This window comes from Mus pahari, chromosome 13 (assembly GCF_900095145.1).
Source record: "Mus pahari chromosome 13, PAHARI_EIJ_v1.1, whole genome shotgun sequence".
In the NCBI taxonomy this organism is placed as follows: Eukaryota; Metazoa; Chordata; class Mammalia; order Rodentia; family Muridae; genus Mus; species Mus pahari.
This window is the reverse complement of record NC_034602.1, coordinates 31,770,621-31,784,791: the sequence shown is the minus strand read 5'-3', so window position 1 is coordinate 31,784,791 and position 14,171 is coordinate 31,770,621. Positions and strand designations below refer to the sequence as shown.

Sequence of the window (14,171 nt, the reverse complement as noted above, 5' to 3'; positions counted from 1 at the left end):
TTCTCACGTTTATCTCCATGTGTCCTTTCCAGACACAGCTTCTCAGAGTCCTGTGTGGGGACTTGAGCCCTGCCCCTCACTTCCTACACATTCCTCATTGGTTAAGCCCTCTTCTGTCCCCTCCCACCTTCTCAGAACACATAATTTATGCAGCCTGTCCTGACCAAGGCTCACTGAAGATACTTCTCTTGTAAGGGAGCAAACTGGCCACAGAGTAAATTGATTCCCAGGCTGTCCTGGTGCATACAGGGTCGTTGTCTCCTTATGCTTTTATTGAGCCAGTTAGGACCTGCCGAGAGGGCCACAGACATCGCTGCACGATGCTCTGCCCATTTGCTCTTTGAGCAGCAGAACTGATTCTGCAGGACAATTAGAGAAAGATCAATATTTCATTTTGCCCTGACAGAATGGAAGCTCAGAGCATGGTCTAGGCTTGCCCGTGGACACAGATAAGAGGAGGAGTCAGTGCTGGGACCCATCCAGCTTCTAAGGAGAAAGCCAAATGACCTTTGGCCTTGATTCTTAGGAGGTTTCTCTGGGTTTGTGCCAGCTGCCCCATCCAGAGCTCTGGCCTTGTTAGAGAGAATCATGGTGTGTGTGTGTGGGGGGGGGGAGCCAAACAAAACAAAACGAAACCAAAAAAAAGAAAAAAAAAACATGACTTGGGTGTGACTCCGGGGAGCTCAGCTGTCTCAGTTGCTTGGGAGCAGGGGAGCAATGTTGCTCGCTTCCTGTTCAGGCATGATCACATAGCCACGCTTCCTGCTCTGCCCTCCTTCCTGTGGACTCTGCCTCCTCGCTGCAGTGATGTCCTGGCAAGTTCAGGGTCCTGGAGCCAGGAAGAAAAAAAGATGGATTCCAGGGAGCTTGCTTTAGCTTCCCTGGTGTGTGACACTGGGGAGCTCTCTGTGGGTCACCAGCAGAGGAGGACAAAGGTAAACACGGCTTCTGTCCTGTGGGGAGTGCAGGCAGCTCTGGGTAGTTGCTATTGCGGGACAGAGCTCAGCCCCTGCCTGGCAGCTGTGGAGCATACCAGCTGGAATTTGAATTCAGTTCTCTCTCTCTCTCTCTCTCTCTCTCTCTCTCTCTCTCTCTCTCTCTCTCTCTCTCTTTCCCACCTCTGCCTGCCAGTGTCAGGGCACTGAGAATGACAGCTCTCTCATGCTTGTTCAGGGCTGGCTGCCTTTTCTTTCCTAGGGCAGGCAAACAGTGACACTCTTGGTCATACATTCTTTTTCCCTGGGACCAGTGGGAAGAAGTGTGTGTGTGTGTGTATGTGTGTGTGGGGGGGGGAAGAAGTGGCGGCAGGCTAAACAAGAATAGTGAGCCAACAGGCCACAGAGAAACAGGGAACCCCAGCAGAAGAGGGACTGCTTCCATATGCCATTCTCCCCTGATTAGCAGGACCCTTCCAGACCTGATGGGAGCAGTCCACCCTTAAGATGAGAGTTGAGAGCTATGGGGAGGCGACAGGGTCTAGAAAAGAGGCTTGATATAGCTGGTGCCAGGCAGTTCTACCATGCCCCCAGCATGTAGGAACTGTATGCTGCCTAGGCAGCAGGCTTGGCACCAGACCCAGGAGACAAGCTGCAGAATCCCAGCCCTCAGGATAAGTCCCACCCCCTGGAACCTGACACAGCACACATGCAGTGCCCGGCCCTCTTCCTCTCCTGCAAACCCCTTATGGTGTGGATTCTATTATCACCCTCATCTTCAAGATGAGGAAGCCGGTCAAGGAGTGGCTATGTTACTGGTCAAAGCTTACACTGTAGAAATGTTAGGATCCAAAGTTGAATCAGAGATACACAAAAGGGATGGGGGCGGGGCAGGGGCGGGGCAGGGTGGGGGGAGGCACTTGGGTGGCTTTGAGGAAGCTGCTCAGAGGTTGGGGCTTTGACAATGGGTCTGAGGTAATGAGAAAGCCTCTAGGACTTTGGGGTGGGCAGGGTGGGGAGAGCTTAACTTGTCTGTCTTGGCAGAGACTGAGCCAGAAAAAAGTAAAGAGAAGTAAAAGAAGAGCTTTCTTTCTTTCTTTCTTTCTTTCTTTCTTTCTTTCTTTCTTTCTTTCTTTCTTTCTTTCTTTCTTTCTTCCTTCCTTCCTTCCTTCCTTCCTTCCNTCTTTCTTTCTTTCTTTCTTTCTTTCTTTCTTTCTTTCTTTCTTCCTTCCTTCCTTCCTTCCTTCCTTCCTTCCTTCCTTCCTTCCTTCCTTCCAAACTGGCTGTGTCTAGCAGCCCACTGCATTTTCAGCAGCAATACTGTTATTAAAAGCCCGTTTGACATATGGACAAGTTGAACCCCAGAAACTTCCAGTCTCTGCTCAGATTCCCACTACTCGATGGTACTAGAGTCTAACAAGAGGAGACTACGGGCAGAACATGGAGTTGCTGTTAGGGGCCACTGCAGTTTCCCAAACTATACATGTGCCTGATCTTGGTCCCTAAATTGGACATTGTCTTAGTATACCCGGGGGGGGGGGTGGCAGGACCTAGTACCTACAAAATACATGCCTGTGCACACTAATATGTTAAGTGGTGGCTGCAAGAGCCCCTGGTTCCTTCCACCAGACCACAGGCCTGTGGTACCCAGCAGGTCCCAGCTGGTCAGCCTTCCTTCTCTAAATCTCAGGTGTTCGTGAGCATGGCCAGGTCCTGGCTGTGGTCATCTTGGATGAGGCTGGGTCAGGAGTACCTGGATGCAGATCTCATATTCTCAGCGTAAGCCCCGTCTGCATGTGTGTACATGCACATGCACATGAGTGTGCATCTGTGTGGCTATCAGCCGTATCAGACCCAGGTGAGGAGTCAGTTGTGCTGGTAGGGAGCTTTGTCCTGCAGTGGGGACCAGCTCAGCTCCAGGCTGCTCCTCAGGCAGCACCAGGGACAGCTCTGCACACCTCTGTGACACTGGATGGAACTGGACTGACTCAGGGAAGAATGAAACAGAGAAAGCACTTAGAACCGTACCTGGTGGTAGCGCTCAAGGAGTGCAAGCCGCTGCTAACAACTTAACTTTGCCTTTTGCTCCTGCTGGATCAGACAGCGGCCACATCCAACAGAGGCCTGCTAACAGAGGGGTGGGGGTGGGGGTGACGGAGACCCTCAGGCTGCCTTGCAGGAAGACAGCTGTATAGCAGGACCTCAGGGCGGGAACTCTGCCTTGCCGCACCCACCCCACCCCCAACTGCTTCTTTTCCCGCCTGAATTTCCCTCTGGGATACGATGCCTTCCGTCTAAGGAGGCAGCCCACTCTGACGCCGTCGTCTTCTCTCCCTTCCCAGAACTGGTCCTTCTCGCTCGTAGTGGCAGCTCTCGTGGGAGCTTTCGGGTCCTCCTTCCTCTACGGGTACAACCTCTCCGTGGTGAACGCGCCCACGCCGGTGAGTGTTCGCTCGGTCCGCCCGCCAGAGGGCGCTGCGCCCATACAGGGTGACCAGCAAAAACAGGGTGGATGGGGAGAGAGGGAGAGAAGGGGAGAGGGAGAGAGGGAGAGAGGGAGAGAGGGAGAGAGGGAGAGAGAGGGGGAGAGAGAGAGATTGAGAGAGTTGTCGCAGAACTGAGGTATCCTTCAGTACAGACCGGTCTGGGCTTGAGGGGTTTAGTGCCAGTGCAAGGATTTTAGGAGCTTGGAGCACACGGACTTGTCCTTTTTAATTTAAATATTATTCACACACAGAGCCACCTGTTATGACTCACCCCTGGCTCCTGTTTCAGCCAGACTCAATTCCAGGCTCTCTACTGGTAGCAGGAGAAGGTCTGCCCCAGGCTAGGTTTTCTTCTGCCAACTCCTGGCAGGATGGAGGCGGCAAGGGGAGGGGCAGAGGCCGATGCTGAGCCCAGGCTTGCAAGCGACGGTGGGGTCAGGTGGTGACCAAATCAGAGAAACCTGGGGATAGGCTCTGAGCTCCAGGTGGTTTGAGCACTGGTCAGGCATGTTGGGGGCAGCCTGAGGCCCACAGAAGCCAGGCTGGTGGCTCCGGTACCTTTTTGGGCATTGCTTTGCTACCGGCATTCTCCTGTGTCAAATACAGGGGATCCAAGGCTGGTGGGTCTCCAAGAGCATACAGGTGCCACAGGACTGCATGCTCCATCAGTGCCAAGGCAGATCTGGGTTGTAAAACTTGAGTTAATGCTGACATTTGAGGAGCTGTCCAAGTTATCTCAAAAATCAGTTCTGATGCTAAAAGCTGCTGGGAAAAAAAAATGATGTTAGGTGGCTCTTCCAGATGTCTGCAGCTACCTGGGTCTTGGACTCTGTCATTTCAAGATGAGGTTCTGACTTACCTGAATTCATCTCTGAAAAACCGACTTGTGATACAGACTCTTGATTTGTCTGGAAAGTTCATCAGGGCATTCACCCAAGAGAGTGAAACACAGATCCATATGAGATTTGAACTCGGAGTAGTGTGACGTCATGGACCCATGAACCACAGGAAAGAGCAGTTTAGTCATTCATTCAACAAATATATACTAAGTACCCGTCACATGCTAGATACTGGGAATCAGGAAGGCGATCTGGAGGAGGTGACCATTGAGCTGAGTCCCATATGGCTGGAAGCATTTCCAATGAGTCAGGGGAGGGGGTGGGGGGGTGGGGGCAGGGGCAGGGGCAGGGGCAGAGGCAGAGGCAGAGGCAGAAGCAGGGGAATCAAACCACACAAGGCCTGACTAGCTATATAGTGATGTCTACAGGCTGATAATAGTGAAGGCGTGACATGCCAGGCCCTGAGGGGAATGGGGAGATGGGTTGGGAGAAGAAGTGGAAAGCAGAGGGGGCTGGGACTGAGGCTCAGTGGCAGAACACTTGCTTACCTAACACAGGCGAGGCCCTAGGTTCAGTCTCCAATACTGAGAAATCCAACAGTGAGGGCCAAGAAACCCCACAGACTGACAACACTTTAAAAGGGAAATGACAGAAAGGACAAGAAATAGTGCTCAGATCTGCAGTTGAGGACCTGACCTTACACCAGGGAGATATAGCAGGTTCAGGAGGGAGATGCAAAGGGTTATTATGACTTCATCATGGGAATCTGGTGATGGAGAGATGGAATTCAGTCCGTTGATGTTATTCACCTCCATTCGGTCACAGTGGGACAGCAACTGGCCCAGGGTCAGCTTGGAGAAGGCAGTAGTGAGATTCAGACCCGGGTCTGTCTGAATCCAAACCATGGCCTTTTGAACCCAGTCACTGGCCACCAGTGCCAGGTTCTTAGAGCATGGGGACACTTGGCATGGCCAGGGAGGGACAGGGTGAACACGGAAGGAGACACTGCGAGTCCGTAACACAGGAGTAGCCATTCTTACATGCTTGCAGCTGCCCCAGGGCAAACTTTGAGGATGTTACAGCCTGGGACCCTGTCACGTACTCTCTGTCCTTAAGCTCCTCTGACAGAGATGTGAATGCTGCCTTCATTATTGTTCAGAGCAGCAACACCCCCCCCCCCAATTTCTCCCAGGAAGCTTCTTGGTTCATGTCACCCATTTTCTTGCTCTGCCCAAAGGCCTGATGTTTTGTCAAACAATTCATGCTGCTTCGTGGGACTTTTACCTCAGCACCATTGTGCGGCCAGATGCCAAGGTGAAAAGTTGCATAGGACTCACTGCCAGGTCTTGGAGGGTCCCCAACACCAGGAGCAGCGACAGACACTCAAGACATGTCAAGGCAAGAAGTGGCTTAAGTGCAGTCACGAGCTTAGGAGCATGGAAGGATCGAGTCTATTTAGGGAGTTCTGAGGAGACTGGGGTGGGTCATTGTTGGGGTATGGTTAGGGTGGTAGAGATGGGGAAGTAGATCTGAGAGCTGGGCCATCTGTGGAAGGCAGAGACCCACCAGGCAGTGAGCCCCAGGAGAGGAGCCAGGCTGAGGGCCAAGGTCATTCAGGAAGTCTTTCCAGGTCAGACCTCTCCAGAGCTGGAGCCAGCAGGCTTGTAGTGGGAATCCCAGCTTCTCTGTTGATTAGCTTCAGTGGAGCAGGGCGAAACCTGGCCTGAACTAGCTGGGAGATGGAAAAATAATAGAGACACCCTGCTCAGTCTCACTGTCCCTGCATCCTCTTTTGCCATGTGGTAAGGGTAGAGGGGGCCATGTGGTCATCAGAGAGTCTGGGAAAAACAGCAGACTCTCTAAAGGAGAGAGCCTTGTGCAGATGGGACCGTGCGTGGCTGGAGGCTGGGCCACAGGGATCTTGTGAAAGCAAAGGCAGTCCAGAGAAGGACAGCTCAGATGCTAGGGCAGAGATGTCCAGAGAGAATAATGACAGATGCTGCCACAAGGGGGCGCTGTGAGAGAAAAGTTGAGTTGTCCACCTCTCAGGCTGGGCAGTGAACTCAAGTACTGCGCTGACTCCTGATCCCCTGTCACCAGCTTCAGGGATGGGTCAGGGGCTTGTGGTTCAGCTAACAAGGCTGAGAAAGAATCCACGCTTCTTACCAAGAGGGAGTCAGTGTCTTGCTGCTTGACCAGTCCACATACTAGCTGACCCTGGTACTGACTGTCATCCAGTACCAACCTTAAGAGGATTTTCTTTTAAATTTTTTACTTCTTTGCTTTATTTTACTTCATTTTTAATTTTTGGAAGGTTGGACTATAAAAAAATGACCTCTCTCTCTCTCTCTCTCACACACACACACACACACACACACACACACACACACACACACACCCTTGAGCTCTGGTTGTTCTGGCCATTGTGAGGAAGTGTCCCATGACAGGAGCCTCAGCAAACCTCATTTGGTAGAAGAAACTGAAGCGGGGGAGGCTAATATGTCTAGGTTCCAGGGGTGACCATCTTCCTAAACTCCCCCTCAATGTCATTACCCTAAGCGAATACATACACCCTGCTTCCAGGGATTCCCAGAATCTGACTGTGTGTCCACAGAGGGTCTGTGGTCACTTCAAAACAGGCAGTGTGAGCAGAACAGGGTGTGTCCAAGCCACTTGAGGCTCTACCCTTGAGGGGTCTCACAAGCCCAGGAGAGCTGCCTGACATTATGTGAGCCTGCAGGACCTTCTCACTGTCTTTAGCCATTGAACCTACTGTGTAAGGCAGGGAGGGCTTCAGTGAGATATGATTGATAGCCATAATGGCAGAAACAGCTGGCAGCTGATGGAACGGGGCACCCCCAAACCCAAGACCCACCTCTCCATTGCTCCACTTTCTGCCCTCTTTCTTGCCTTCACCTCGCCTTGTTTGGCCATTGTAAAAGCAACAGGCTTCGGAAGGGAGCTGGAGCTGTAGTAACAGAACCCCCAGCATGAATCACTTCCATGAGTCTGGACCATGTCTCTTGTTTGTCTATAGACCATGCCAGGGTAATAACCCTATGGTGCTAATGAAGGGAGTGGGCAAGCAGCTGCCTGGGACAGCCTGCTCAATTATCCCAACAGCCAAAGCCTGGGCTCTACTGAGAGGCCCATGGGAAGACTTCATGCAAACCTGCTTTTCAACATGTCAGCACATAGGCTATTTCTTGGGGGTTCTGCCTCCCCCTGTGCACCCTCTTCCCCCACCGCCTCCACCAGTGTCTTATTTATATAATGAGCATCCTTCCATGAACTGGTCAGTCTCCATCATGGGGTTTTTTTTCACAGTGCACTGCACATCTCTAACTCAGGGCTGTCACTTGGAATTTGTCTCTAAGAAGCTGCTATGCTATTTAAATTGGGAGCCTTGAGTCTCCACTGGGCGTGGTTTGGTTTTGATCTGAACTGGAAGGGCCGACGACTGGCAGAAGTAAGTAAAGATCACAGTGTCATTATGCCTCAAGGGAGCCCTTGCTCAGTAGGATGGGGACAGTGGCCACTGTCATCAGAGAGCCAGGACAGCTGACCCAGGTAGATGACAGGTAGAGGAAGAGACACCGTTGGCAAGAAGAAACCAGATGAATGTGGAAAAACAGTACTTCTGTTCACAGGGGATGCCACGGACATACAGTGAACACGCACTGCTCACCAATTTGGTGTGGGGATCCAGGTGATGTGAAGTGGCCCCGATGGGCTTCTGTTCCGTTTATGGCAAGGAGCCATGCCAGGAGCATCTCTATCCAATGTGGGTGCTGACTCTTTACAAGCCCCTCAGGCTCTGTTAGGCAACACTTGAGTCCTCTGGACCACCCACAAAGTATTCTATTCCCATGTGTATTTATAGCGCCCCTGAGAGTCGCTGCAGATGAGCCAGGGCCTTGATGAATCTAGCAATGCTAATATTACAAGCTGCAAGGTAATTTGTGTTCCGTTGCCTGGCATTTCCTGCCATCCTTTGGAGGGGAATTGGAGAGTTCAATTTATTGCCAAAACATGGCCCTTGGGTTCTTAGGCTGGGAGGTAGTGGTGAATTATTTATAGATTCTCATACCTCAGAAGCAAATGTGTGTAGACCTCTCTTATTTTACAGATATAGAAATATAATGATATTGATTCCTCTATCGCCAGCTCCCTCTCTGCCTGGATTCTACTGTGGGACTCTAAGGACTCAGGACTGGGCCTTTTATTTTCTTCCTTTAAGTCTTCACAGTAAATCATTGAAAAGGGCAATGACATTAGTCACAGGACCTATGGTTCAGAGAGGTTAAGTAACTCATTCGTCACCCAGCAGATAGGTGGCAAAAATGCAAATGGAACAAAACAGATGCCGTGGTCCCTGACCCCAAGAACACTGTCCAGAGATGTGAAACTTCTGCTGCATCAGGCCACCCCAAAGGTCACAAAAAGGACTCAAAGGTACAAGCAAGTCTTGGACTCAAGGGAGTCAACTCTCCATCTGGTGTCTTTCCCTTTCCTGCTGCCTCTTAGGGTACTGCTTTGCAGTTAAACTCTAGTTAGCACTCTTTATGGGGTTCTATCAGCTCATAATCTTATACCAAATGCAGAAGCTTCCTCACCACCCTGCCTTCATCCTCTCTAAACATTGGGTGAGCCTTCAAGCTACACCGACAGTGAACACTCACAGTAACTCACAGTAACTCACCGCTGCCCATCCACACTCAAAACCTCTAGGAGTTACAGGACTAACTGTACACTTATAGCATGTGGGTAAAGCCAGTCATAGCCAGCCCCTGACTTGCTCTACAGCCTTTCTCCTGAGCTTTAGACCCACTAGGCCTTGGGCAGCTCGTTTATGTCCATACATGATCTCCAGCTTATATATCTTGTGTTTCCTTTGTCCATGGTGGTCCAGCCTGAACCAGGTCTACCTGGCTTTTGACTTCCCTGGTCTCAGACATGTGGCTGGACTCTATAGTCATAGCTTTTCTTGTTCATGTTGTCATGGTAGACTTGTCTTCATTGGCTCTTGAGATCTCTGGGGGGGTAGAGAGATAGGAGCTTTCGCATCAGAAGGCAGATGGAGATCTGACTCCCTAGGTAAGGAAGCAGATGTATAGAGACAGAGAAAAAGACAGGAGTAGACCTCTTGGATGTAGGGCCAGTGAAATGGTAAAGCAGGAGAGGCAGGATAAGGGTGGTGCAGAGCTGGCCCAGAATCTCACTACCACAGTGGCCTGGAAACCAACTTGGTTTGCAGAACGTTTTCTTCAAATGGAAGCTGACAGTTTTCCCCAAAGCATTAGAAGGAAGCATTAGGTAAAAAGGTCTTTATGTCTAAGCCTGCACACCCTCATGATATGCCATCAATCTTGCCCCTTTGAAGCCTCGCATCACTGTGAGTAGTGATACCATGGGCTTTGTCCTTTGAAACTCATCACTCTTTTTAAAACTCTTGTTACTATCAAAGACAAGTGGTATGGGATTCTGCTCCATAAAGTCTGTGGCTGCATCGTTCTCAGTTGCTTTTGAGCCCCTCTGCTGCATCTTGGGGAATGGCCAGCTGACAGGGACGCGTAGTGAGCACAATGAAGGTACATGCTCACAAAGTCACTTCAGCCCACTCTCCTTGGGTGGCAAGTGCTCCTGTAACCCGACCCAAATGCAAGGAATAGAGTTACATGCCTTTGAGAGGCAGCAGAAGGATAACACAGACTCCATCATGGTGAGGCCTAGCAAGCTCTGTGGTTCTGAGCCTCCTGCTCAGTAGCCAGCCAGCATGCTGGCATTCACTGACAGGTCAGCTAAGCAAGTCAGCAAATTCTAGACCCAGAAAAGAGACCTTGTCTCAAACAGACAAAGCATATATGGCTACTGAGAGATGACACCCAAGGCTGAATTCTGGATTATATCTGTGCACCCATATGCACTTTAAAAAAAAAAAAATCAGTTGGCGAGTTTGGAGAGACGACTCAACAGTTGAGAGCAGTTGTCACAGTTGCAGAGGACCTGGTTAGGTTCTCAGCACCCACATGATGGCTCACCACCATCTGTTACTACAGTCCCAGGAGTTCCAATGCCACTTTTGTCCCTTTGTGACCCTGCATGTGCATGGTACACAGGCACACATACAGGCAAAATCACTCATGCACATTCAAAAAAATAAACCTTTAGAACTAAGTTTTTAGCCAGGTGATGGTGGTGCACGCCTTTAATCCCTGCATTTGGGAGGCAGAGGCAGGCAGATCTCTGAGTTCAAGGCTCATGAACGTAGTCTAGAGTGTGGGTTCCAGGACAGCTAGGGCTACACAGAGAAAACTCCAAACCAAACCAAACCAAAGTAAAGCAAAACCACCACAACAAAGAAAATAAACCCCTAACCCTTTTAAAAAGAGTTGGAAAAGTAAGGCGTGAGGCTGCAGGGGCGAGGTAGGGCCAGGGGAAGTTGGACGGAAATGGAATGGGTGGACACTGAGCAGAAAGGGGGATGGATGTGAGCAAAAGGCGTTGTATAAATAAATGAACTTTCAAAGATAAACACACATTAACTTGTAAAAAGAGTTGGAATAAAGTGATTAAGATTTGTGTCTCAGGGCTGAGAGATGGCTCGGGGGTTAGGAGCTCTGGCTGCTTTTCCAGAGGACCCGGCTTCAATTCCTAGCACCCACATGGCAGCTTGCAACAGTAGCCCCAGTTCCAGGAGACTGAAGTCTGTTACAGAGACACACATTCCAGGGGATCCGGTACCTTCACACAGATGTACATGCAGGCAAAGCACCGATGTGCATAAAAATGAAAATAAATCATTGAAAAAAAAACAAGATTTTTTTTGTCTGAGCCCACTGCCTGGGCTTCATTCCTGAAGACAGCACACACCAACGTGTGAGCTTGGACAGGTCTTTTATGGCTCTGTCTCCAAATCCTCACCTGCTCTAAAGAGAGCCTAAAATGCCAGCCCTCACAGAAGGCTGTGGTGGAGGTGATGATGGGCCAGCCCTGTGCTTAGAAGAGTCCGTGGTATGAAGAAGGGGTGCCTGTTTCATAGTTATGTTCGTTTGTTTGATCATTGTCATTTTGAATGGCACCAAGAAGAAACCCAAATTTAAGACAAGCATGTACACAGCCACCTGTCCTGTGTCACACACGGCAGGTTACACTGACAGATTGCAGTCCGCAGATCTCAAATTCAATGACTGTTTCTGTGATAAATTAGAAGCAGTCTCGTCACCTGGCTCCAGTGACCACAGACTGTCTCCTGGGCCATGGCTGGCTTCCCTCCCAGCAGGAAGACAGACTAAGGGTCCCTGGCAGCACTTTGGAAGGCTTTCCAGGAAACCTAGCTGCGTGTTGTAAGGGACACAGGCGGTGTGTGGGACTTCTAGTTTCTAGAGCTTTCTGTAGAGATCTGTAATTTTTTTCCAAAAAGGAAGCAACAAATCTCTGCAGGCTCTCAAAACAGCACTTGACAGTTAGTTAGTTACTGCACACCTTCCCGTGGCCCACCATGCTCCCAAATGCAGCACAGTTCGGAGGGCAAGGTGCTGTTTGTTTTCAAGTCCACATCTGTTAGTTCTTTCCCAGTTATTAACTGCTTGCTGCCAACGAGGTACTAAGGCACTCTCCAGGGTAGGCACTGGCTACATTCCTCTTGAGAGAGGTGAACATCATGTAACAGTGTAGACCTATATTATAGGGGCCAAGGTCAGAGCAAGAACAGCCTGCGTTGTGGTCCTGTCTGCCTAGTGGCAGAAATGGTGACTGTGAATTTCAACACATTCATTACTTCTGCAAGCGTCTCCCCTGGCCCCAGCCCTGTTTATAATTGCTGTGACCTCTGTGTGCGTGGAGCTATAGCTTGTTCATGTTCGCGGCTGTTGTGTTTTCCATTATGATTGTTCTGTAGCTTGCTTACCTGCTCTGCCATGAGCCTCTGGGTTGTTTCTTGTTTGGGGTAATAATTAGGAGCAATATTACCGGGGACATTTGAATAGATGCATTCCCGGCCTGCAGGAGGGTTGTGCAATGGGATTTTCTAGAATAGACCTGTTGAGCTGGGCATGAAAGAAAGCATCTTTATCTAAGTGGGGATTCGTGAGTCTGGACAATTGTCCCTCACGTCAGCCCCTAGAGCTTGGAGTCATCATTTCCATCCCGTGAGTGGAGACACTGCTTATATACAAGCGTGGAGCTCAGGTCTGTGAGTGCCCCACTCAAGCTTTTCCTGTAATGACATATGCTAGCCACGCTGAGGTTTGTGGGTTCATATTAGTAGCAATGCATGACCATGCATATCTGGGGACGTGAACTTCCCTTGGCTAGCAGAGCGCCTCAAACCCGTTCTCTGTTGCACGTTGGACCCTCCCAGTCCCTGCCTCACACACAGCTGCAGTGATGATGATGGAGAGGGTGTCTACACAGATCTCACGGTGGCTTCATGTGCATCTCTCTTCGACCAATGATACCGAGTCTGTTGTTTCCTAATTGGACATGTGTACGTGGTTTAGGTCTGTGCAGGTCTCTTGATCATTTTAAATTATATGTGTTTTATTGTTAAAAATATTTTTATGTTTATGGATGTTTTGACTGCGTGTATGTCTATAAACTCTGCATGTATTGTCTGAGGAGGCCAAAAGAACCTGTCAGATCCCTCAGAACTGGATTTACAGATGGTTGTGAGCGGCCATGTGGGTACTGGGTATTGAATCTGGTCCACTGGATGAAAGGTCTTAACTGCTAAGGCATCTCTATAGCCCTGGATATGTCTTCTAATGGATATTTTATAGTTCTTAATGTATTATGAAGACTTTTCCTCTGTAGCTATATACATTACAAATCTTTTAACTTAGTCTGTGGCTTATCTTCACTTAAAAATAATTTTAATTGCACTATTTATTTCTATAAGGGCATATGTTATGGTACATGTATGGAGGACAGACAATTTGAGAGACCCAGTTCTCTCCTTTTACCATGTGGGTCCTAGGGATCAAACCCAGATCCTCGGGCTTGGTGGCAAGCACTTTTACCCACTGAGCCAGCCACCTCACCAGGCCCCGTCTTCATTTTTTGATTATGCCACTTGAAGACCAAGTGACTTGAATTTGGACTCAATTCAAATGAACATTTTTCTTTTATGTTGATTGTCTCTTCTGAAACATAGCTTTGCTATTGCACGGTGGCTCTTCTGTCTGAAGTGTGAACTTTTAACACATTTCAAAATTGATGTCATTGTGCACTGAAGTCAGAGCTTAGGGCCAGATCTGTTTGACTCCCAGGTTTGTGACTCACCAAATAAGCTATGCTGTCGCCCCAAGCATCAGTTTTCCTTCCTGCAGCGTAAAGACCATTCCCCAGATCTGTTAAAGGAATCCATCGAGATAAAGAGAGGAGTTCTTTGTGGTGTCGAGCATGCCAAGAGGGCCCTGTAAAGGCAGCCCTTTTGTGTTTTGCATCTAGCAGTGGTCAGGGCAGAAGGAAATAACTCCTTCTTCTGTTTGTTTCCAGTATATCAAGGCCTTTTACAATGAAACCTGGTACAGGAGGCATGGAGAGCCCATTGACCCAGATACCCTGACTCTGCTCTGGTCTGTGACTGTGTCCATATTCGCGATTGGTGGCCTGGTGGGAACGCTGATGGTGAAGATGATTGGAAAGTTTCTTGGGAGGTAGGTAGGGGCATTGTTTCTATTTGAGGGGAGGTCCCTTCTGTAATGACTGTAAGGAGTCTACGTCATTATCAGTGTCCCCATAGGCAACAGAAGCTCATTCAATTTAATTGGAAAGACTTCACTGCATGAAGGGCAAGGGGGTGGAGGGAGAGCAAGGGTGCCAGTGTCCAGTGGGGGAGAGCTAGGGTGCCAGTGTCCAGTGGGGGAGAGCTAGGGTGCCAGTGTCCAGTGGGGGAGAGCTAGGGTGCC

At 49.6% G+C, this 14,171-nt stretch overlaps 1 protein-coding gene across 3 annotated transcripts in view; it reads left to right on the top strand.

Annotated features, from left to right (window-relative positions):
• The window catches only part of Slc2a9 (solute carrier family 2 member 9), a 124,505-nt gene that overhangs the window by 9,653 nt on the left and 100,681 nt on the right, over positions 1 to 14,171 (top strand). For 2 of the 3 annotated variants that reach the window (XM_029545481.1, XM_021211028.2), the window contains exons 3-4: positions 3,278 to 3,376; positions 13,759 to 13,919. In XM_029545481.1, coding sequence (XP_029401341.1) covers positions 3,278 to 3,376; positions 13,759 to 13,919 — 260 coding nt within the window. Of the gene's footprint in view, positions 1 to 681; positions 936 to 3,277; positions 3,377 to 13,758; positions 13,920 to 14,171 lie in introns of those variants that run through there. The other variant, XM_021211027.2, reaches the window with a different exon arrangement.